We start from the raw sequence: 25979 nt of genomic DNA on the forward strand, positions 1-25979 counted from the left end.
CACGATGGAGGATCTCTCAATGTGAGGATGGGACTTAGCCTCCACAAGGACTGTGCAGTGGTCACTCGTACCAATACTGTAATGAACAGGTGCATCTGAAGCAGGCAGGTTGCTGAGGATGAAGTTAAATACATTTTCCCACTTGTTGGTTTCCTCACCACCGGCCACAGACACAGTCTAGTAGCTTTGTCCTTTAGAATTCGGCCAGTTCGGTTTGTAATGGTGCTGCTGAGTCACTCTTGGTGATGGACAATAAAATCCTCCACCTGGAGTACATTCTGTGTCCTTGCCAACCTCAATGCTTCCTCCAAATGATGATTAATTAGCTGAGTGGGGAAGGGAGGGTGGGAAGAGCGGTATTGGTAATTAGCAGTAGGTTACCTTGTCCATGTTTTACCAGATGCTGTGAGATTTCACGGCATCCAGAGCTGACTCTAGGGCAACTCCCTCCAGGCTGTACACCACTGTGTCACCGTCATCTCAGCTGGGTCTGTCCTGCAGGACATATGCAGGATAGTGATGGTGGTGTCTGGGACATTATACAGTATGATTCCGTGAGGATGACAATGCAAGGCTTGACTAGTTCATGAGACAGCTCTCCTAATTTTGGCACTAGTTCCCAGATGTTAGTGAGGAGGATTTTACATGGTTGACAGGGTTGAGTTTGCTGTCATTGTTTCTAGGCTGATGCTGGGTGGTCCTCCAGTTTAGTTCCATTTTGACTTTTTAGCAGTTTGATACAACTAAGTGGCTTGCTAAGTCATTAGGCCATTGCAGTGGGTATTTAAGAGTCAACCACATTATTGTGGGTCTGGAGTCACATGTAGGCCCGACAAGGTAAGGTCATCAGTGAACCACATCAGTTTTTTTTTAATAACAATCAGCAATGGTTTCAAGTCATTATTAGACTTTTTAAATTCCAGTCCTTTTCATTGATTTCACCATCTGTAGTGGTGGGATTTGAAGCTGGGTTCCCAGAGCCTTAAATTGGCTCTCTGTTGGCTCTATTGTCCAGTGACAATATCACTACACCATCACCTCCCCAGAACATACAACCCGAAAGGGCAGTGGAAACGGATTCATTCATGGCTTTCAGAAGAAAATTGGATCAGCACTTGAACGGATAACATTTGCAAGGTTATGGGGAAATGGGGTAGGTATGGGACTAACTGGATTACTGTCTGCAGTGAAACAGCATGGACTCAGTGTGCTGAATGGCCTTCATCTGTGCTCTAACCACTGTATGATTTTATGATAATCACCTCCCTTTGCCATACAATCGCATTACCTTGTATTTTTTAATTATTTCTTGCGATTTAAGAATTCTGGGCAAGTATTTGTTGCACATCTCTCAACTGCCCTTGAGGAGGGAGCGATGAGCCACTTTCTTGAACTGTAACTGTTTCAGTTTTAGGTGCACCTACAGTGCTGTTAGGAAGGGAATGTGCTGAATCCCCAATAATCAACATACTGGGGTTTCCCTGACCAGAGGCCTAATTGGACCAATCACATAAATGCTGTGGCTACAAGAGCAGGTCAGATGTTGGGAATTCTATATTCAGTGGTTCACCACCGGATTCCCCAAAGCACCTCCATCATCTAAAAGGTACAATTCAGGAGTGTGATGGAATATTCCCTCCTTGCCTGGAAGGTGCAGCTGCAACAACACTGAAGAAACTCAACATCATACAGGAAAACACAATTCCAACTACCACCTCAAACATCCACCCCCTCCATTACCAGCACTCTCTGTAGCGTAGTGTAAAGTATCTACAAGATGCATTGACACAAATTTAGAAGGTTTATTTGACAGTACCTTCCAAACTCTTGACCTCTATCACATAGAAGGCAAAAGGTATCAGATGCTGAAGAAGTCACCACTTCCAAATTCCACACACCCCTCAAGTCACACACCATTGCAATTTGAACATATATCACCATTTCCTCTTCACTTTTGACTCAAAATGCTAGAACTCTCCACTTAACAGCACTGCAAGAGCACCTTCACCACATGGACTGCAGCAGTTCAAGAAGGTGGCCCATTATTTTCTCAAGGGCAACTAGAGTTATAGACTAGAGTCATAGAGGTCTACAACATAAAAAAAGGCCCTTCAAATCGCATCTGCACCAGTCAAAGACAAACCACCCAACTATTCTTATCCCATTTTCCAGCACTTGGCCCATTACCTATAGACTAAGGGTGGATAATAATTGCTGGCCTTGCTAGTGACACCATATGAATTTAAAAGGCCCATGATTATAATGCATTGAACAAAGGGGGGAGCATAAAATGTCTTAGTACACACAATAATGGTTTCACTGGATAACATTCATAAAGTGGCAAAACAATACAATAGCTAAGGAAGGAGTTTTTAAAAAAAAATCATTTATGGGGTGAAAGCTGGCTGGGCCAACATATATTACCTGTTCCTAACTGCCCTCCATTTCAGAGGGCATTTGAGAGTCAACCAAATTGCTCTGGATCACATGTAGGTAGGCAGATTTCCTTCCCTAAAGGACATTAGTGAACCAGATGTCTTTTTTCCGACAATTGACAATGGTTTCATGGTCATCATTAATTCCAGATTTTTGAATTCAAATTTCACCATCTGCCATGGCGGGATTTGAACTAGGGTCCCCAGATCTTGTTCTGGCTCTCTGGACTACTAGGCCAGTGACAATATCACTGCCGCCACCTCCCCCAGTATTTAATGCTAAACACTGCAATTGAACTTATGCAAACAACTGACAGAGTTGCAATAAGTATTATTCTGTCTAAAGGCAGAAAACATATATTAGAATTCATTACCGATTAACATTGCAGTCTTTCTGGATTAAGTTATAATGTTCAAGTACAGCTGCAATAACTCCTGGCATGGTGGTCTGGCTTAAGTTCTAGAAACTTCTGAGGCATTGCTCTTTCCCTTGACAGCTTGACCACATCTCTGAGAAGTTACAAAGTAGAGACTCTTGCATGCAGTTGAGCAATGCCTGCTAAGTATGACTGCAGTTTTCTGTCACAAGGGGGAGGGGCGGTTTGCAGAACACTGTCGGCAAGTCTGATTTGTCATTTGAACAGACAAAGTAAGAGAAGTAGATCACTCAGCCCCTTGAGCCTGCTCTGCCACCATTCAATAAGATAATGGCTGACTTGATTGTAACCTCATCCCCACATTCCTGTCTACCCCCAATAACCTTTCATCCCCTTGTTAATCAAGAATCTATCTAGCTCTGCCTTAAAAATATTCAAAGACTCTGCTTCCACCGCCTTTTGAGGAGAAAGTTGCAAAGACTAAATTCTCTTCATCTCTGTCTTAAATTAGCAACCCCTTATTTATAAACAGTGACCCCTAATTCTAGGTTCTCCCACAAGTGGAAATACCCTCTCCACATCCACCCTGTCAATAACCCTCAGGATCTTAAAGGTTTCAATCAAGTTGCATCTTAATCTTCTAAACTCCAGTGGATACATGTTTAACCTTTCCAACCTTTCCTCATAAGACAACCTGCCCATTCCAGATATTAAAGAACAAAGGAAAGTACAGCACAGGAATAGGCCCTCCAAGCCTGTACCGATCATGAAGCCCTAACCAAACTAAAAAAAAATCTTCTGCCGTATCCCTCTATTCCCTCCATATTCATGTACCCATCCAGATGCTAATGTGCCTGCTTCTACCACCTCCTCTGGCAGCGCGTTCCAGGCACCCACCACATCTCCCTTAAACTTTCCCCCTCTCACCTTAGAATCATAGAATCATACAATGCAGAAGAGGCCCTTTGGCCCATTGAGTCCGCACCGACACATTAGAAACACCTGAACTCCCATCTAATCCCATCTACCAGCACTTGGCCCATAGCCCTGAATGTTATGATGTGCCAAGTGCTCATCCAAATACTTTTTAAAGGATGTGAGGCAACCTGCCTCCACCATCCCGCCAGGCAGCACATTCCAGACCATCACCACCCTCTGGGTAAAAGGCTTTTCCTCACATCCCCCCCTAAACCTTCTACCCCTCACCTTGAACCTATGTCCCCTCGTGACTGACCTTTCAGCTAAGGGGAATAGTTGCTCCTTATCCACTCTGTCCATGTCTCTCATAATCTTGTACACCTCGATCAGGTTGCCCCTCAGTCTTTTCTGCTCCAATGAAAACAACCCAAGTCTATCCAACCCCTCTTCATAACTTAAATGTTCCATCCCAGCCAGCATCCTGATGAAGCTCCTCTGCAACCCCTCCAGTGCAATCACATCCTTCCGATAATGTGGCGACCAGAACTGAACATAGAACTTTGGCCTCACCAAAGTTCTATACAACTCCAACATGACTTCCCTGCTTTTGTAATCTACATCTCGATTGTTAAAGGCAATTGTCCCATATGCCTTTTCACCACTCTACTAACATGGCCTTCCACTTTCAGAGATCTGTGGATAAACACGCTACGGTCCTTTTGTTCCACATAATTTCCTAGTGTCCTACCATTTATTGAATACTTTCTTGTCAAATTACTCCTTCCAAAGTGTATCACCTCACACTTTTCAGGATTAAATTCCATCTGCCACTTATCTGCCCATTTGAGCATTCCGTCTATATCTTCTTGTAGCCCAAGACACACCACCTCACTGTTAACCACCCGTCCAATCTTTGTGTCATCTTCTCTCTTGTGATTGACACTTCCACTTCCTTGAACTGCTTTTAATGCATTTCCATCTTTCTTATAAGGAGACTGTACACAGTAGTCCAGATGTGGCCTCAACACCAGTGTCCTGTACAATTGAAGCATAACGTCCCTATTTTCAATTTGCTTTGCAATAAACAAAACATTATATTAGCTTTCCTAATTACTTGGTGCACCTGCCTTTTGTAATTCATGCAATAGAACAACAGATCCTTCTGAATCTCAATGCTCTGCATTCTTTCACCACAAATAATTTTTTAAAAATATTTTTCCTGCCAAAATGAACCCCTTCACATTTTCCCACATTATACTCCATTTGCCAGATCTTTGCCCACTTATTTAACCTATGTCACTGTGTAGCCTCCTTTAGTCCCATTTACAATTTACTTTCCAACCTATCTTTGTGCCGTCAGCAAATTTCACAACCATGTCATCAGTCTCTTCATCCAAGTCATTTATATGAACTGTAAAATGTTGAGGCCCCCACATTGATTCCTATGGCAGATCACCAACCAAATTTAGCCAATCCTCTATCCATGCTACAATAACCTTTGATGTGGTACCTTATCAAACGCGTTTGGGAAATCGAAACAAGCACAGTACACACATAGATTCCCCTTTATCGAAAGCACATGACTCCTTCAAAGAACTCCAATAAATTCGATGAACATGATTTCCTTTCGCAATACCATATTGACTCTGTCTGATTGCCTTGATTTTTTTTAAAAGTGTCCGGCTATAACATCTTTAAGAATAATTCTCATATTGAGGCTTATACAGCTCTGTGAATTAGGCTTACCTTAAAAGTGAATCCGGCCTTAATACGATTCTGGATGGTCTCATTGTCAGCCTGTCGGCCAGATAGGATAGCATACCTGAAATATAAAATCACCATGTCAAGTCCATTGAAAAATACATAACATTGCTTTCCTTTAGCTTGGTTCAGTTTGCTCATGTGTAGAATGTGCACATTTGGAGAGGTTGATAAACAACCATGAGAGAAACTCAAGATATCCAAATGGATACCACACTTTTTTCATAGTTAACCTAGACTCTGAATATAAGGTTTAGATGAGACAAAGCCATTTGGCCCATGAAAGCTCATCCTTCCAAGATCCAAAAAAAATCCTCATATTAGGCACTGCGAGTTCTGGCTTTCCGATCAGACTGTTCTATAATTGATCATTGAAATGAATAATCTTCTTTCTAAATTGTAGATCTTAAACTTTTCTTATTTTTACACCTAGAACCTCCTCATGGCATCTAGAATCAGAAAGCTTTCCTCTGCACCATTTATAAAAATGTATCTTTTTTTGCAGCAAAGTGAACAGATACAACACAATACATCAAGAACTGCTATGATTGAAATTACCCTTTCACCTAGATTTCAATATGCACAAAATGTATTCGGGAAAGTATTGCCCTACAGTCTGGTTTGTTCTGCCATTCAACTTTCATTTAATCAGTGTAAATTCACATTTATGTGACATTCTGGAATGAATAAAATATCAAACTATCGAGCATAGTCTGAAACTGTCAGACATCCTGACATTCGAGGGAACAGGCTGACTTTCTATAGAATTTTCCCAGTTGGACAAACCACAAAGACAAATGTCCTGTAAGTAGAAGGAAGGCAATGCCCTTGGCAGTATGAAAATATGTCTTCTGAAAAGAAATAAAAATAAAACCAGAAAAAAATGCTGGGAACGTATTTGGTTTCTCAAAGTTCAAACCACCCTAAGTTGGCTGAAAGAATACATTTTACAGATCTGGAGAGGGAACTTAGAGAGGGAGCAGCTAATCATCCGTGTTAAGAACATCCATTATACAGATTTCTTATATCAGGAGTTCAGCTGCCAACACCAACAAGCATTTGGTAAAGACTTTTTGGTGCTGTTGCCAAACTGAAATACGGAGCTTCGTCTTAACACAAGTAACAGAACCATTCACAACAACTTATTGCAGAGGAGAGCATTATGTAAAGCTTACACTTATGCCAGAATAAGAAAGGATTTCCAGTTCATCACTGGAAACACATTGAAGTTAAATTTGTATGACTTGCTGATTTTTTTCAATGATAATTATGAGATGCTGAATTTAAAACTATAGTTTAAGGGTCACAAGACAGTATAATTACCTTTTTAAATGCATAATTAGAGTTTCCCACAACTCAGATCACAGCTAATGGGGTGACAATTGGTGGGGTCAAAGATGGAGGCAGCTGCAATTCTGAAAACCTCTATCATTTAAAACCATATTCCATATGATGCTGCCAGAGTTTCTTAAGGTAACTATATTTCAGACAAGAGTCAAATACGGTGAGAAGAGTGGGTCTAATACGAATATTCTTACCTTAAATAAAGACAATTACAAGGGTATGAAGAGTGAGCTGACTAAAGTGAACAGGGAAATTAGTTTAAAGGATAGGACAGTAGAGACGTAGTAGCAGACATTTAAGGAGATATTTCAGAACAATCAGCAAAGATATATTCCATTGAGAAAGAAAGATTCCGGGAGAAGGATGCAACATTCACGACTAAGAGACCTCAGTGATTGTGCAATGGGGTGGGAGCCCTCGATGATTGTGCTGGGTGGTTGGGATGGGGTGGGGTGAGCGAACCCCCAATAATTGCACTGTGAGGATGGGCAGGTGTAGCCTCTGATAACTTTGTGGTGGGGTGGGACGTGGGTGGCCAGGGGAAGTTTTAACTTTTCTGTTGCTCAGGGTGGCCTTTAAAGATGGCGCCCTGAATCTGGGTGGAGCCAGCCTTGCCGACTCTAACACACCTCCAGGATTTTTATGTCAGAGTGCAAAAATTCTGGTCTGAAAACTCGGAGAGATACATGCTGGTTTTCAGTCAGAGCCCGACACTCCGACAAATTATTGTAAAATTCCACCCAATGACTTGTATGAAAGGACCTACTGTACAGTAGTTAAATTTGCTGATGACACAAAGATAGGTAGAAATGTCAGCATGAAGAGGAAAAACTTATCCTTTGTAGATTCTTTAAGAGAGTGGGCAAAAAATTGGCAGATGGAGTACAATGTGGGAAAATGTGAACTTGTCCAATTTGGCAGGAAGACTAGAAAAGCAATAGAGTAAGACTGAAGAACTCTGCAGTATAAACCTAGATGCTCTGGTACATGAATCACCAAATATAGGGTACAGCAAGTGCTTAAGAAGGCAAATGGAATGTTGGTGTTTCTTGCATCAAGGATTAGACATAAAAGTAGTGATGTTTTGTCACAGCTGTACAGGGCAGTGTGAGACCACATCTGGACCACTGTGCACAGTTGTGGTCCCCTTACTTAAGGAAGGATATAATTGCATTTGAAACAGTTCAGAGACGGTTCACCCGACTGATACCCGAATGAAGGGTTATCTAATGAGAGGCTGGACAAATTGAGCCTGTATCCCTTGGAGTTTAGAAGAATAAGAGATGAGCTTACTGAAACGTATATGATCCTGAGAGGACTTGACAGGGTGGATGCCAAGAGAATGCTTCACCTTGTGGGAGAGATTAGAACAAAGGGATTCCATTAGCATCTCCATTTAAAATGGAGATGAGGAGAATTTTGCTTTTCTCTAAGGGTCATGTGGAATTCTCTTCCTCAGAAGGCAGTGGAGGTAGGGTCATTCAATATTTTTAAGGCTTAGTTAGATAGATTCTTGATTAATAAGAGAGTGAAAAGTTAAATAGAGTTAGACAAGAAAGTAGAGTTGAGGCCACAATCAGATCAGCCAAGTTTTTATCAAATGGTGGAGTAGGTGCGAGACCAAATGGTTTACTCCTGCTTATAATTTGTATGTTTGTTTGTAGTAGATAAGGTTATCATTCTGGGCGAAAAATTAAGTTGCAATTGTCTGGTCATAATTTTTCAAACATTTAACTGGAAAGGTTTGTCTTCTTCCTCCTCACCCTACCCTGTTCTATTTTCTGAACTTATTGCAAACTATAGACATACTTAAATGATTAAGCGGCTTTGTCATAAGATATATACCAAGAATAGAAGATGATGATAAATGATGGAAACCACTGAAAGTTCAATTACTGTCTTTATTAATATGTAGTCTCCAGATATATGCATTGTATAGTAAAATGGCATACACTGACAGTCTACCTTTTGTACAAAGCAATTCATTTGTTAATTCAATTGATGTTTGAATTTCAAATTATTGGAAAATTCACGTTTGGTGCAGAAATGACTGAAGTATCAGTGATTTGTATAGGGAATGTATAAAATGCATACACTAGATCAAGAAATGAAGAAAGAATAGTGACACACAACATCTGTATTAAAACATGCACAATTATGTTGTGAATCATTTGATACAATATTACGAGAAACATGATTTGAATTTTAAAGAGGTACGTTTAAACAGAAATGTCAGAGCTCTGCATAGGATTACTACAAACCAAAATAAAAATCGTATAATAAAACGCCACTATGCTTGCAAAAACATATGTGGGAGGAATTGGGATGTTCATCAAGCCATAAAATAATGGTTGCAAAGAGCATATGCAGAAAAGGTGAACACAACAACTACAATGAATGTTAGAAGCTGTACAAAAAAATCGACATTACCAGCAAACTTTTTAAATTACAACCAGAATATAAAAGATCTGTCATGGAAATTGCTATCCCAAGACAATGCAGAACAAGTTTACCAGGCTATTCTCAGCTCACTGAACCATACCGACACACTAATGTTCTCTTCATGAGAAAGGCGCACAACATTGAAAGTGTGCACTGCTTTCCACATAACAGAAATCATTATTTAATAATTAAGTCATGGGTAATATAGGATTTTGGAATATTACGATATTTTATCTGGAATTTCAATGTCTACCTACAGAACTGGCTTGACTTAATTTTCTGTTGAAAACCGATGTAACTGATTGGATACGCTTGCTCCCTGTGAGTAATGTTGCACAAGTGATTTCTGTTCATCCCATCTTGTCCAAAATCTTTGTCTTTGTTAAGACAAGATTCTGAGGACCACTGGTGAACATTTATTAACTGTTCTAATATTTTTGTGGTCTTTTTCTCTCTTGTTGCTTTACTGGTTATTTGAAATGTCACTGAATGAATGACTCAATCACACTAACCTTTTAGTAAGTTCCATTTCAGTTCAGACTGTGTTGCAAAAAAAGCTTATAAATACTTGTCACACGTTTAATTTAATTTTTTCTGAATTGTGAATTTTTAGAACCATAGAATCTCTACAGCGCAGAAAGAGTTCATCCGGCCCATCGAGTCTGCACCGTCTCTTCAAAAGAGCGTGCCACCCAGGACCTCCCCTCCACCCTATCTCCTTAACCCTACGCATTTACTATGGCTGATCCCATCTAACCTACACATCTTTGATCACTATTTTTAATAACTTTTTTTTCTTACATGCTACTTTGGAAACACCAACTCTTGCTGGAGTATAATTCTGCCTTAATTGACAGTCCTATCTCAGGGCGTTCTTTAACAACAAGCCTAAACAGCAAGTGCCGATAGATTAAGCAGCGGTGGAGAATATAACAGGAGCGCCAGATCCTGCTCTTGCTCAATTCAAATGCAAGTGTACTTTTCAGTAAGAGTCACTGGACAATGATTAGGAGCAGGAGAGATATAGAATAGTAAACTGTGTATTCTATTCTTCAACTAGTCAGATGGACTGAAATCTCTTTGATTTCCATGCCAAGTGCAAACCTTCCTGGATTAGATAAATTCCAATATTCGTTCAATTCCACTTTGTGAAACATCTTGTGTGTTTCCCCATGTTAAAATGCTACATAAATGCAAGCATTTGTTAGCAAGTCATGGAGGGATTTACTTTACAAAATTGCCCAGTCAAGTCCATTACAGCATAGCACTTGACAATAACTGTTTAATTCAGTCCTTACGTAAGAGGTTTTGGCAAAGAGGCATGCTTGCTGTGGGGCTACCTCTCCTTCAGAGTGCTCAGTGACTGTCTGATACAGAGTGGATCAGTCTCAGCTTGCAGCCTCTTTCCCTTACAGCTTCAAATCCACTTCACAGTTGCTCTGGATCTCACCTAAGGGCTAAAGGAGCCCTTTCATTGCAAATCTGGTTCTGAACCATGTGCAACTTGGCTACATCTTATTCGCCACATACATAATTTATATTAGAACTTGGCTATTACTGAAGAAAAATGGCAAACATTAAAGTGCTTTTTATATCTTTCAGTGCAATGCTAGAGAAACGTGTCTTTGGTGAATATGGCAATGTGGGGGCTTGCAGGCTGACTGCAAAATTCCAGTTGATCTCTGATCAACTGCCTTAATTGGCCTCTGAATTACTTTAACAAACTGCCTGCTGCTTTGTGGGTGGGTAGCTGCTCCATCCCTGAGAGAGGAGGAGGTGTGAGAGAGGGCAAGGAAGGAGAGAGAGAGAGTGTGGAATGGGTAGGGGAGAGTGGGGTAGGGGAGAGTGGGGCAGGGGAGAAAGGAAGAGGTGAGGGGAAGGTGACCAGAGGAGCAGATAGACCAAGGTGAGAGTGGGTAGGAGGCAACAGAGTGGGTGAGCGAGAGGCAGGTGGGCATCAGAAGGGAAGGAGAGTAGAATGGAGAGTGATTACAGGGAGAGAGACAGAAATGCAGAGTCAATGTAGCCTTTCGTTGTTGATCATTACATTACTGCACCAATCCACCATCCTTTCAAAAAGAAAGAAAAGAGAGGAGGAAGCTGAGGATGGTAATTGACACAAAAAGATTAAGAGAAGCAGAGCAGAGATAAGGAGGGAAAGTACAACACAACAATAGCAGAGCAGGTAAGAAACCCTTCAGTGATATATTAATATTGGTAAACCCATTACAGCATACCTTTTTTGCACTACATATTTTCCATCACGTCTCTAGGAGGCATTTCAATAGGATGTCCTAAATGAGCAGTTTGTTATTAGGAATGCCAACTGCGATTAAATGTATTCCTGGCAGTTTTGTCACATGACTTGCCCCCACACTCTTGCTGTTAGTCACCAAGACATCCATTCTTGTGGCACACTGCCTTCCTAGACCAATTAGATGAGGCTTGACTTCTCATTTTCAATACTTTTATATCTGGCAAGGAGAAATGTTCAAAGAAAATGACAAAAAAGCTTGAATAATGTTCCGATGATTTTTCTCCAGATTTGCACAGAGGAGTGTCCAGGGGATTGTTCTTCAACTCCCGGAGACTCCAGGCCAACCCTAAAGAGTTGGAAATCCTATTGATTGTTAGCCACCATAGTCACAGCCACGCCAACAGTTTCATTTCTACAACCAGCTATCAGGAGACAGGTAGTAAAATGAATGACAGGGGTCAAGAAACAGAAAGTAGAGAGGTTAAGGTTAGCTACTCAGAATGGCCAAAGTGAGAAGTGGTGGTCCACAAGGATCAGTGCTGGGACCACCGTTGGTGACAATTTACATTTACACTTTGCGTGCAGGAATTAGGAACCTGCCTCCTCACCCTGCCCCTGAAAATGGAAGGCAATGGCAAACTACTGACAAAAAACTGCTAAGCAAATGGCTCAGAATGAAGCTTCAGCAGACAATGAGACAAGGACTGCCTTCAGGTAAAGCACAAATGACATGACATAAAGGCCACAGCCATAAGATAGTCACTAACAAATTTAACAGGAATTTCAGGAGAAACTTTATTCCCCAAAGAGTGGCTAGAATATAAAACTTGCTACCTCATGAAATAGTTGAAGCACAGATGAGCTTAAAGGGGAGTTAAAAGCATGAAGGGGAAAAGAATAGAAGGGTATGCTGAAGAGAGGTACAAGGACACTCGAGCAGTTGTGCCAAGTGGCTTGTTTCTGTTGCGCACTCAATGATGCAATTATGCAGCATCAGAGGCTTCATAGTTCAAGGTGCACCAAATTTTGCAGCCTTTCTGTCTGTACTGCACATACACCAATTTAATTAATTATGATATTTTAGTATATCCTACATACAAGCTCAAACATTTACAAATATCAGATCTACAAGCTGTTTCCACCAACTGTGACTCCCACAGGCTCTGATGTGGGGTGTGGACAGCCTTCTCTGCTCCCATTTGGCACCTCCACCTCTTCACAAATAATGGGCGCAATCTTATCACCTCGCCGCACCCATTGATCAGCGTGGTGAGCTGGGAAAATAGCTTGAGTTGCTAAAAATCCGATTTACGCCCGCACAAAATGGTTTGCTATCTTCCAAGCCCCTTTTTACTGGCACGATCTGCTGTACAATGGGGAACTCGGAATTGCGTACCACTGAGCACCAACCCCAGGGGTACTGAGGGGAGGGTTTCAGCCACTGCCATGGTGGGGTGGGTGACTTGCATGGTGAAGGAGAGTAATATAAAACTTATAAAATAAAAGCCGCTCATTTTAAATTTACTATCATAAGTAGACTAGGTTAAGGTAAAGATTACAAGATGTCTTATATATAGAATAAGGATTCACCATGTGCCTAATACAATATGCAAAGGTATTGTCTGTATAACCATAATTTAACCAAGTATTATGAAATTAAACTGTATTCTTAATGTGTTTTGTAAACCTTGGTCAATGGGCGATCTAACTGCTCAGCATGATGGGAAATAGACAGTAGACGACAGGTCAAATTCTTTTGAGATAATGGAGTACAGAGAGAGCAGTTCTCCTTATCAGCTTCAGTCAGGCAGTTGCAAGTTAATCAGGGCGTTGGAATATACAGGAATGCATCAGCTCATGGGTAATGAGGTTGGTATGGTTTCTCATGATGATAATGGGACTGGACATAAGGGGAGTCAATTCTCTTGCCTATCAATTAAAATTTGCAGGTGATAGCAGTATCCTTGAATCTAACGGATTTATGTAGTTTGGTTTCCTAATAACGAGGGAAGAACTTTCAGGTGCAATGCGCTAATGAGCTCCTAATTCTACTGACAGGTAGAGCGTTATCAGCTAAGGTAGCAATAATGTGTAATATTATAATCGGACCCTCCAGTTTGGGTGACAAGCTGGACGGGGAATCAAAGTGTTAGAACCATAGAAAATTACAGCTCAGAAACAGGCCTTTTGGCCCTTCTTGTCTGTGCCGAACCATTTTTTGCCTAGTCCCACTGACCTGTACTTGGACCATGTCCCTCCACACCCCTCTCACCCATGAACCCGTCCAAGTTTTTCTTAAATGTTAAAAGCATTTACCACTTTATCCGGTAGCTCATTCCACACTCCCACCACTCTCTGCGTGAAGAAGCCCCCCCTAATATTCCCTTTAAACTTTTCTCCTTTCACCCTTAACCCATGCCCTCTGGTTTTTTTTCTCCCCTAGCCTCAGTGGAAAAATCCTGCTTGCATTCACTCTATCTATACCCATCAAAATTTTGTACACCTCTATCAAATCTCCCCTCATTCTTCTACGCTCCAGGGAATAAAGTCCCAACCTATTCAATCTCTCTCTGTAACTCATCTTCTCAAGTCCCGGCAACATCCTTGTGAACCTTCTCTGCACTCTTTCAACCTTATTTACATCCTTCCTATAACTAGGTGACCAGAAATGTACACAACACTCTAAATTCGGCCTCACCAATGCCTTATATAACCTTACCATAACACTCCAACTTTTATACTCAATACTCCGATTTATAAAGGCCAATGTACCAACGGTACTCTTTACAACCCTATCCACCTGTGACGTCACTTTTAGGGAATTCTGTACCTGTATTCCCAGATCCCTCTGTTCAACTGCACTCTTCAGAGTCCTATCATTTACCCTGTACATTCTTCTTTGGTTTATCCTTCCAAAGTGCAATATCTCACACTTGTCTGCATTAAATTCCATTTGCCATTTTTCAGCCCATTTTTCTAGCTGGTCCAAATCCCTCTGCAAGCTTTGAAAACCTTCCTCACTGTCCACTACACCTTCAATCTTTGTATCATCAGCAAACTTGCTGATCCAATTTACCACATTATCATCCAGATCATTGATATAGATGACAAACAACAATGGACCCAACACCGATCCCTGCGGCACACCACTAGTCACAGGCCTCCACTTAGGGAAGCAATCCTCCACAACCACTCTCTGGCTTCTTCCATTGATGTGGAGATGCCGACGTTGGACTGAGGTAGACACAGTAAGAGTTTTAACAACACCAGGTTAAAGTCCAACAGGTTTATTTGGTAGCAAATGTCATTAGCTTTCGGAGCGCTGCTCCTTCGTCAGATGGAGTGAAAATCTGCTCTCAAACAGGGCACAGAGACACAAAATCAAGTTACAGAATACTGATTAGAATGCGAATCTCTACAGCCAACCAGGTCTTAAAGATACAGACAATGTGAGTGGAGGGAGCATTAAGCACAGGTTAAAGAGATGTGTATTGTCTCCAGACAGGACAGCCAGTGAGATTCTGCAAGTCCAGGAGGCAAGCTGTGGGGGTTACTGATAGTGTGACATAAACCCAACATCCCGGTTTAGGCCGTCCTCATGTGTGCGGAACTTGGCTATCAGTTTCTGCTCAGCGACTCTGCGCTGTCGTGTGTCATGAAGGCCGCCTTGGAGAACGCTTACCCGAAGATAGAGGTTGAATGCCCGTGACCGCTGAAGTGCTCCCCCACAGGAAGAGAACAGTCTTGCCTGGTGATTGTCAAGCGGTGTTCATTCATCTGTTGTTGTAGTGTCTGCATGGTTTCCCCAATGTACCATGCCTCGGGACATCCTTTCCTGCAGTGTATCACGTAGACAACGTTGGCCGAGTTGCAAGAGTAGGTTCCATGTACCTGGTAGATGGTGTTCTCACGTGAGATGATGGCATCCGTGTCGATGATCCAGCACGTCTTGCAGAGGTTGCTGTGGCAGGGTTGTGTGGTGTGGTGGTCACTGTTCTCCTGAAGGCTGGGTGGTTTGCTGCGGACAATGGTCTGTTTGAGGTTGTGCGGTTGTTTGAAGGCAAGAAGTGGGGGTGTGGGGATGGTGTGGGGTGGCGCATCGGAACTGTCGATCGATGAGTCAAGCGCCATATCCTGTTCTTATGAGGGCATCTTTCAGCGTTCCGACACGCCACAGTGAAAAGCCACACCGACCTCCTCAGAAGATAAACACGGGACATGGTGGACAGAGTACCCTTCGTCGTCCAGTACTTCCCCGGAGCAGAGAAGCTACGGCATCTCCTCCGGAGCCTTCAACATGTCATTGATGAAGACGAACATCTCGCCAAGGCCATCCCCACACCCCCACTTCTTGCCTTCAAACAACCGCACAACCTCAAACAGACCATTGTCCGCAGCAAACTACCCAGTCTTCAGGAGAACAGTGACCATGACACCACACAACCCTGCCTTAGCAACCTCTGCAAGACATGTCGGATCATCGACACGGATGCCATCATCTCACGTGAGAACACCATCTACCAGGTACACGGTACCTACTCTTGCAACTCGGCCAACGTTGTCTACCTGATACGCTGCAGGAAAAGGTGTCCCGAGGCACGGTACATTGGAGAAACCATGCAGACGCTACGACAACGGATGAATGAACACCGCTCGACAATCACCAGGCAAGACTGTTCTCTTCCTGTGGGGGAGCACTTCAGTGGTCACGGGCATTCAGCCTCTGATCTTCGGGTAAGCGTTCTCCAAGGCGGCCTTCACGACACACGACAGCGCAGAGTCGCTGAGCAGAAATTGATAGCCAAGTTCCACACACATGAGGACGGCCTAAACCGAGATGTTGGATTTATGTCACACTATCAGTAACCCCCACAGCTTGCCTCCTGGACTTGCAGAATCTCACTGGCTGTCCTGTCTGGAGACAATACACATCTCTTTAACCTGTGTTTAATGCTCCCTCCACTCACATTGTCTGTATCTTTAAGACCTGGTTGGCTGTAGAGATTCGCATTCTAATCAGTATTCTGTAACTTGATTTTGTGTCTCTGTGCCCTGTTTGAGAGCAGATTTTCACTCCATCTGACGAAGGAGCAGCGCTCCGAAAGCTAATGGCATTTGCTACCAAATAAACCTGTTGGACTTTAACCTGGTGTTGTTAAAACTCTTCCTGTGTTCTTCCATTGAGCCAGTGTCTAATCCAATTTACTACCTCCCCATGTATACCTCGCAACTGAACCTTCCTAACTAACCTCCCATGAGGGACCTTGTCAAAGGCCTTGCTGAAATCCAGGTAGACAACATCCACCACCTTCCCTTCATCCACTTTCCTGGTAACCGCCTCGAAAAACTCTAATAGATTGGTCAAACATGACCTACCACGCACAAAGCCATGTTGACTCTCCCTAATAAGTCCCTGTCTATCCAAATATTTGTAGATCCTATCCCTTATGTTCAGAAGAGCACATCAACTTCACACTTGCACTGTTACATCAGAAAGGGTAGCCGATGCTTACTATCTTTTCTCCTAATACATGCATTAGCAATAAACTTCTTTTCGCTTTTTAACTACATGCTGTCTTTCATGGTCTCTACATTGGTTGAGTTCAGCTGAGTACAAGACCTCCCAGAGGGGCACCCTGGAAAATTCCTCTTACACATGGGTGCAGGGGTTTGGGGGGGCTCATTCTGGCAGAGTCTTCATGTCGGGGGTCGCCGCTGGCTTGGGGCTTGTGTTGTGCGCATTCCCCCTGGTCACTGAATGACCCCCAAGGTATTGCTTATGAGTTCGACTCTTACCCCACTGATGTCGCTATAGTTACCTTGCCATCTGTCTGCTGGAGAGACTCTGTGGCTGACTGCTGATATTCCATCCCAGACTCCACTAACAGTAACAAGCAATCAAAAGAGCTCAGCTGGCGATAACACGGCTCCTCACACTGCATGGATCCTGCAGTGCTCCCTACAATAGCCACGCATCTTGTGACATTCACGAGGGTGCTTCTCCACTGTCCATTTGAACTGCAAGCTACACCTGGAAACCAGTGCACTAGACATCTAGGTGGGTGCACTCACTTCTGTGTTTCAGGAGTTAACAATAGGGACCTTCTCAAAGCTACCTGTATGCTCCCCCAGGCCCACGTCTTAGTGAGGGTTGGGACACCACTGTCCAGTCCCATGTCCCGGGGTTTGGGGCGGATGTGGTGGTGCATGCCAGTCTGTCTATAACTGTGGACCTACAGGGCTCTCACTGCCGAGACTGCTTTGGATGAGTGCTTGGAGTACCATGACAGTCCAGGGTCTGGCACAGGTGCAGGGAACTGAGGATCGCAGACTCAGTGGGCAAAGCCTGTCTCACATAGAACAATGCTCTGCACTCTATTGTTCGGTCAGGGTGTGGTCATCCCTGTGGGGAGCGGATCACCGACAGATTAGTCACAGCTGTGGGATGCCACGACATTTAATAGTGATTTTCTAAGTGTTAATTAACAGAACCCCAACTAGTGCATGCCTTCACCCATGCCTTCTTGGTGACCTTACAACTTCTTAACCTTAGATGTCCTACCACTATGTCTAGGTGCCCCCCCAGGGTGCATATCAGACGCAGAGGCCGCCAGCTCTGTTCCCCGCTCTGTGGCCTGTGATGCCCTGGCTGAGTGTCCACTTGGGGATGGGACCTGGAGGGCCCCAGCCAACATTTGGGTGTCAAGATGTAGCCATGCCACTCTGTTCATCCCACTGTCCAGAAGAGGCACCAGTGTCAGGAAGGGGGGAATCGGAAGGCCCACAGCCGTGGCCCGCTGTGTCTTGAGCATGCTTCTGAGATCCTCAACTAGGCTTTGGACCCTGTCACCAATGGCAACCATTTTGTACCCCAGGCTTTCCTCTGTGGTCACCACTCTTGCAGTGTTGGCCTGAGTGTCACACAATGCCGGCACCATCTCCTGTGTCTCAAGGATATGGAACTCCTCAAAACAGCCTTGCAGTTGCAGGAATGTTGCTGACAGCTCCTCCTGCAATCCCTGGCTCTGTTTCTGCATCTCCAGCAGCCTTCGGAGAACTGTTTCCAGTGGTTCAGCACCTGGCTGGTGGCTGGCTGTTTCCTTGGCTCCAGGAGAGTTCTGTGTGCCCAGGCCCTGAGCATGACTCGCATGGAGGCTCTCTCATTGCAATGAGTGTTGAAAGTTGCAATAAGAGCATGCCGAAATGACGGTGTGAAAAACTCCAGTTTTCTAGCTGATTCGACACTTAGAAATGTTGGGGGAAAATCCCATCCATTTTGTTTCACACCTCCTTTCTGTATTTGCCAGTTTGATTAATTTTTATTTCATTTAAATCATGCCTGGAGTCCTAACTGTCTCTTGCACTCATCTATAGCTGTCCCATCTCCCTGCTCGGTCTCTTCACCGTCTTTTCATGCAAGAAATATTTTTTTAGTTTATTTTATGTGTGTTATTATATCTTCAGCTGAATATATGAATGTAAATATTAAGCCATACCCTTTTCCAATTATTCTAAAAGTTATATTTTTTAACATTTTAGTTGCATAATTTATATCTATATGTATTGTTGATTTTGTTCATACTTTACATTTTTAATTCTCAATTAAATAGAGGTGGGGTATGGGAGATTTATTCTTAAGAAATTAAAACATTTTACTTACAGATTCCAAGTTAAGAGATATAACTATATATCTATCTAAAGGAGGAAACCCTAAAAAACAAATACAAAAGGTAATGTTATTACGTGACTGCATCGCCTAATAAAGGAGTTAATGAGAAATAAACTAGGAGTTCCTGTAAAGCAAAATGTAGCCCTAGATTAGCAAATTAAAAAGTAGCCCTTGAGAAAAGAACCGTGGGCTGGTGTCTCCTTCAACAGGAAAGCCTCCCCATGCCATTCTGGCAACTTCCCAAGATTTTGTTTATAATTTTTGAAGGTCTCCAACACCTCCTCCCATTAGCTTCAATAGAATCTATCTTGATGTTTCAATTCCAAAGGAACAAAAAAAAACATAAGCAGCCCCAGTTGTGTAGGTTTGTAGGTCAGAGGCAGCTGAGTAAAGGTCAATTTACCTGTATCCTGAGAAATGTTTGTTTTTGTTTGGGAGAAGAGTAATTTTCTTTCTACATTTGGGGCGGCACGGTGGCACAGTGGTTAGCCCTGCTGCCTCACAGCTCCAGGGACTTGGGTTCGATTCCTGGCTTGGGCCACTGTCTGTGCAGAGTTTGCACATTCTCCCCGTGTCTGCGTGGGTTTCGTCCGGGTACTCCGGTTTCCTCCCACAATCCAAAGATGTGCGGGTTAGGTTGATTGGCTATGCTAAATTGCCCCTTAGTGTCCTGGGATGCGTAGGTTAGAGGGATAAGTGAGGTAAATATGTGAGGTTACGGGATAGGGCCTGGGTGGGATTGTTATCGGTACAGACTCGGTGGGCCGAATGGCCTCCTTCTGCACTGTAGGGATTCTATGATTCAATGCCCCAAAATAAAGCAGCCAGCCAAAAGACAACTCCCTGAAATATCCCCAATGAGCAAGATGGAATACCCTTGAGTTGTGTATGTTGCAAACGCTGCAATTTCTTTATGTTTACAAGTAGCCTATCCCTGGTTTCTGGTTTTGTCCAGTAAGAAGTTTAACAACACCAGGTTAAAGTCCAACAGGTTTATTTGGTAGCAAAAGCCACACAAGCTTTCGGAGCTCTAAGCCCCTTCTTCAGGGTTCTCACCTGAAGAAGGGGCTTAGAGCTCCGAAAGCTTGTGTGGCTTTTGCTACCAAATAAACCTGTTGGACTTTAACCTGGTGTTGTTAAACTTCTTACTGTGTTTACCCCAGTCCAACGCCGGCATCTCCACATTCTGGTTTTGTTCCAGCCTTTGGAACAAACCAGAATTAATACCTCTTTACATTAATATTAAATCTATTACCCAAGTATCCAAATTTCAAATTCAAATGTGAAGCTTTCCTACGGTTGAAAGTTGACCAGATATTTGACACATGACCAGTAAATGTGTGCCACATGTAATTAAATTACAAGTCATCAAACATTGGTGGAGGTTTAAATATATAAACATATAGACACATGCCTGTACTCTCATTGATATACATACATAACAAGGGTGGCTGAATGGGCAACTCAAGTTGTAAAAAATGCAAAATATTCAAGTTGGACAGCAAGAAATGCTCACTATAATGACAAGTTATTGGACTTGAAGTATTCCAATTAAAATAAATGAATACATTATATGCAGAAAGAAAATTACTCTTTCCCCCAGCCCTGAAATCCAGTCACTTCCAAAAAAATAATCACTTCTCAGGAGACATGTAAAGTGAAATAGATTAAGAACTTTACTAAGCTGTCCCTGACCTACAAAATTACACAACTGGGGCTCAACCTCATGTTGTTTGTCATTTAAACAGGGGAGCCAAATCCCTAAAACTCAGGCAATGTTCAGCTTTTAGACACAGTTCAGCATCATGTCATTTGGAAGCTTCTCAGTTTAAAGTGTTCTGTTCTATGGCTGTTCACATTTGGAAAGCTTCACTCCCCTTTCCTGGGACTCTTGATTTCTTTATGTGGTGTGTCGTGCAAAAGTTGAGGGGGTGGGGGTGGTGTTTCGTGCAAAGGTTGAGTGGGGGTGAGGAAGCGTAGGCGCTTGCTTGGTGAAAGAGGGAGAAGTGAGGGAGCTTTAGCTCTGTTTTATTTTGTAAGAGGATGATACATAGGATTGGATCGGGTGTAGGGGGAGGAGGCAGGAGCCAGTGTGTCTGCACAGTTGCACAGCTGAGATCCCACAGTACCGTATACAATACCCAGCCCTGAGGCTTGTACTTTGGCTGACTCCCTTTAAACTGGTTCTGATCGCATTTAGTGCACCCCATGGGCTGCCCAAATGTAAGAAATACAGCTCTCCATAGTCTTGCACCTCCAAGGTAGCAGTGCTGGTCTCTGCCAAAGGCAACAACAGCCTCCTCTTTTTCAGTAAATCTTGTGTATCACCATGCACATGAACTGCCAGAACAGACCGCCAACAATCACAAAGTAAAAAATAAGTTTCTATAAAACAAATACACAAAAGCACTCGGTCCCCAAGAAAGTACAATAAAGTTTTCAAACTCCACAGATACAACATTGATTTCTGTTAACCTCTTGCACCCCTGTAATTAATCTAAACTTACATGCAGAAAATCAATACTTTGATATTGTGCCTTAATGTGGGCTCTTAGAAACATTTGAAAGCATTACTTTGAAGTGTAGTAGCTTTTGAGCACAACAAGATCCCAAAAAAACCAGTAAGATCAGAGTTTCTTCATGTAGTTGAAAATGAAATGCCCTCTGGCACCCATGTCTTCTACAAATAGTGTCACTGGAAAAGGCAAACATGATTTATAGTTCACCACCTACCTGAAAGACAGCACATGATGATGTAGTACTCCCTCAGTAATACAAATGGAGTGTCATCCTGCTTTATAGAATAGAATCAAAGAACAATGCTGTACAGTTGGCCTATTATGCTTGTGCCGGCTCATGAATATAGCTCTCCATTGTCTCATTCCGCTGCTCTTTCCCCATAGCCCTGCATTATCCCTGTTTGTGGCTTTATCCAATTCCCTTTTGAAAGTTATCATTGAATCTGTTTCCACACTCTTCAGGGCAATGCATTTGAAATCATAGCAACCTGCTGCACAAAATTTCTTTTCCTCACATCACCTCCATTCTGCCAATGGAAACAGTTCCTCCTTAGTTACTCTATGAAAACTCTTCCTAATTTTGAACATCTTGATCAAATCACCCCATATTATTTTCTGTTCTAAGAGCAGCCCGTTTCTCCAGTCTCTCCATAGTCTTTCATCACCGGCGTCATTTAAGTCAATCTGCATTGTCTTCAAGGCCCCTCCAAAAGGGTACCCGACCACTCTAAAAGGGTACCCGACCACTCCAAAAGGGTACTTGAACCCTCCAAATAACTTCAGCAGCTCAAGACCTTTTCTTCAAAATGTCTAAAGCCCACGAGTCATGTTTTGGAAATCCCAGTAACTAAAATTGGATGTGTTTGAAGGGAACTACACCTTTACACACTTGAACTACAAATTCTTCCTGTCCCTTTTCCCCACTCTGCCCCAACGAGAATGTGGGGTACTGGTACAGGTTTGGGGGTGGGACTTATGGAATTGGGGTTCCAGTGCCATCTTGGCTAAGGCATTTCTGTTCCTGCGAAAACTCAGGCCGATGTCTCTATTTACAAATCTATGCATCCTGTATAGCTTTTTAAAAGCCTTCTCAATTTGTCTTATGCATCCAATCCCAGGTCAGCCTGTTCTTGAATCACTCTTTAAAATTGTACTGCTTAGTTTATACTGTCTCTCCTCATTCTTCTGAGTAAAATTAATCACTTCACATTTCTCAGCATTAAATTTAATCTGCCATGTGTCTGCCTATTTCATCGGTCTGCCTGAAGCCTGCTGAAATTTGTTACTATCCTCCACACTGTTTCTACATTTTGAGTTTTTGTCATCTGAGAGCTTTGGAATTATGCCTTACACACCCAAGCTCAGGTCATTTGTAAAGCTCAAAAAAGCAACGGTCCGAATATTGACCCCCTGAAGGACAGCATACTTCCTTCCAGGCTGAAAAACATCTGTTCAATACAAGTCACTGTTTTATGTCCTTTAACTAAATTTGAATCAATTCAACTAATATCCCTTTAATCTCACGTGCTTCAATTCTGCTAACAAGTCTATTATGTGGTACTTTTGACAAACACTTTTTGAAATACCACATACAGAGCATCAACTACAACACCCTCATCAATTGTTTCCAGTACTTCAAAGAACTCAATTGTTAGCTGAACAAAATTTGCTTTAACAAATCCGTATTGCCTTTCATTTATTTACTCAAATGTTTTCAAGTGGCAAATGACTTTTTTCTTGGATTATGGTATCTTTTAAGTTCTCCCAGCCCCGACTCAGAACCAAACTGAGGTCATGAGACCACACTTTCTGGCAGCAAGTCGGGTTGCACACTCTTTCAGGAGCAAGCCTCCAAATTACCTGTCTCCATGCGTGGCTTACTGGTAAGGATAGTGAACAATTTCCCAGTACTACTCGCCCAAGTACAGCACCAGCAATTCTGGAACCTGTAGTCCCAGTGGGAGGTAGACACTGCTGAGGCAAATCAGGGACCATGAGGCACTCTCAGTGGCTTGTACATCAAGCATCAAATAGCTGATATCTTGACAGGTATATGAAACAGGCTAGTGGTGAAACCCATCCACTGGATTGGACTCACTCAGCGATTGCCTTTTCATTATTGGAGCCTCCTCTTTTACAGTATGGAGTCTTTGGCTCCCATGACACCTACAGTCTTATGAAGGGTGGCGACCTCCATTGAGCTTATAGCTTCCATACCCACCAGAAAAATCACCCCAAATTGGGGTTTAACTATGCAAATTGGCTGCTCTCCTCCATGCAGTGGCCGGTTGGTGCACTTCCCAGGCCATCCCAGAGAAAGATCCCTAGCAGCAGGAAATGCTTCAAGGAGCTGACCCCCTGTGGCTTCCCCCTCCTACCACACCATCATGGGGCTGGGAAAATTTAGCCCATAAAATCGGCTCAGGTTCCCACTACTGATAGCAGTGGCTTCTGCTGATGTGTTTAAGTTTATTTATTCGTGTCACAAGTAGGCTTACATTAACAGTGAAGTTACTGTGAAAATCTTTTATGTATGCATGTGAATGCCAAATGAAGGCAGGGGATCAATACCTCAGCAGAAGGCAGTGCCTTCAGAACAGCAAGGAAGAAAATCTTTGTAGCAAAGGAAGGTAAAAGTCAAAAATAAAAACTATGTCAGAAACAACACAAATAAAAACAAATATAAGCAATATATGTAATTAGTACCTCAGACTAATTTGAAACCCATGAAGCATTCAAACATTTAATTATAAAGCAATCCAACTTTGTTCTCATATGGTTTGGCATGTAATTTAAATCTCTCCATTGGATAGTGGTCTTAAAATTAGTATTTTGCATCCATTATTCTCAATAAACACGTTTCAATTCAGATGGCTGCATACAGAATTTTGCATAAAAGGTTTCGCATATTTCTGTCAACTTGCTCATGATTTAAACAACAAAAAAAAAATCAGGTGAGAGTTATGCCAGTGAAATTCCTGTTCAGTTTTCACTGACTTGGGTAGGCCAGAATTTTACCACCCTGCCTGCCGTGAGAATCGGACAGTGGAAAGTCCGTTGACCGGGATTTTATGGTTTCGGGATGAGCGAGGCCGTAAAATCCTGCCTGTTATTCTAATGGAATTACAACTGCTGGATATGATAGTCATGATGTGGAGATGCCGGCGTTGGACTGGGGTAAGCACAGTAAGAAGTCTCACAACACCAGGTTAAAGTCCAACAGGTTTATTTGGTAGCAAATATTTGCTACCAAATAAACCTGTTGGACTTTAACCTGGTGTTGTGAGACTTCTTACTATATGATAGACAGTTGCAATATTTTAGATTATTAGTCTAATGAAGGAGATATAGAATGCAACTTTAATCAAAATCCCAACAGATCATTACAGCTATTCCACAGACATGCAAGTCTCTGGTTTTCTTAAAAGTACAGGTTTGTTACTTTAGGAGAAAAGAAGCAAGAACAAGAGAACTGTATACAGGACAAATTCTAATCTCCCAATAGTTCCAACATTACAACAGTGACCACATTTCAAAAATATTTGATTGGCTGTAAAGGATTTGGGGTATCCCAAGGTTGTGATTTAAGTATTTCCTTTTGAACCAACTCAATGCAATTTGCAGCCAACTATAAAAAACAGCAAACTATTTTGAAGCAAGAGGGTTGTATTTAACCTCTATGGATGTTAGATCAGCTCACACACATACAAATTCAGTAATTCAGTCACCCATTAAGAGGGCAATTAGTCTTTTTAATGAAATACATTAATCTTTGAGTTGATCAGCACCTTTTTTAATTATTTGGATATTAGCAACATATACAGATGGTGTCACTCACTTTACAATATTTGGAAATGGAACGAGAACTCAGTTGTACTTAGAACAAGGAACAAGGAAAATTACAGGAACAGGCCCTTTGACCCTTCAAGCCTGCACCGACCATGCTGCCCGACTGAACTAAAACCCCTTACCCTTCCGGGGACCATATCTCTCTATTCTCTTCCTATTCATGTATGTATTAAGGTGCCCCTTAAAGGTCACTACGTTATCTGCTTCCACTACCTCCCCCGGCAGTGAGTTTCAGGCACCCACCACCCTCTGTGTAAAAAATTTGCCTCGTACATCTTCTTTAAACCTTGCCCCTTAAACCTATGCCCCCTAGTAATTGACTCTTCCACCCTGGGAAAAAGATTCTGACTATCCACTCTGTCCATGCCCCTCATAATCCTGTAGACTTCTATCAGGTCGCCCCTCAAC

At 42.5% G+C, this 25979-nt stretch overlaps 1 protein-coding gene across 1 annotated transcript in view; it reads right to left on the reverse strand.

Moving 5' to 3' along the window:
* The window catches only part of LOC144506994 (regulator of microtubule dynamics protein 3-like), a 274325-nt gene that overhangs the window by 77634 nt on the left and 170712 nt on the right, over positions 1-25979 (reverse strand). Inside the window, exon 7 of the mRNA XM_078233504.1 lies at positions 5477-5552. Within this exon, the coding sequence (XP_078089630.1) occupies positions 5477-5552 (76 nt within the window). The remainder of the gene's footprint in view (positions 1-5476; positions 5553-25979) is intronic.

This window comes from Mustelus asterias, chromosome 18 (genome assembly GCF_964213995.1).
Source record: "Mustelus asterias chromosome 18, sMusAst1.hap1.1, whole genome shotgun sequence".
NCBI lineage: Eukaryota > Metazoa > Chordata > Chondrichthyes > Carcharhiniformes > Triakidae > Mustelus > Mustelus asterias.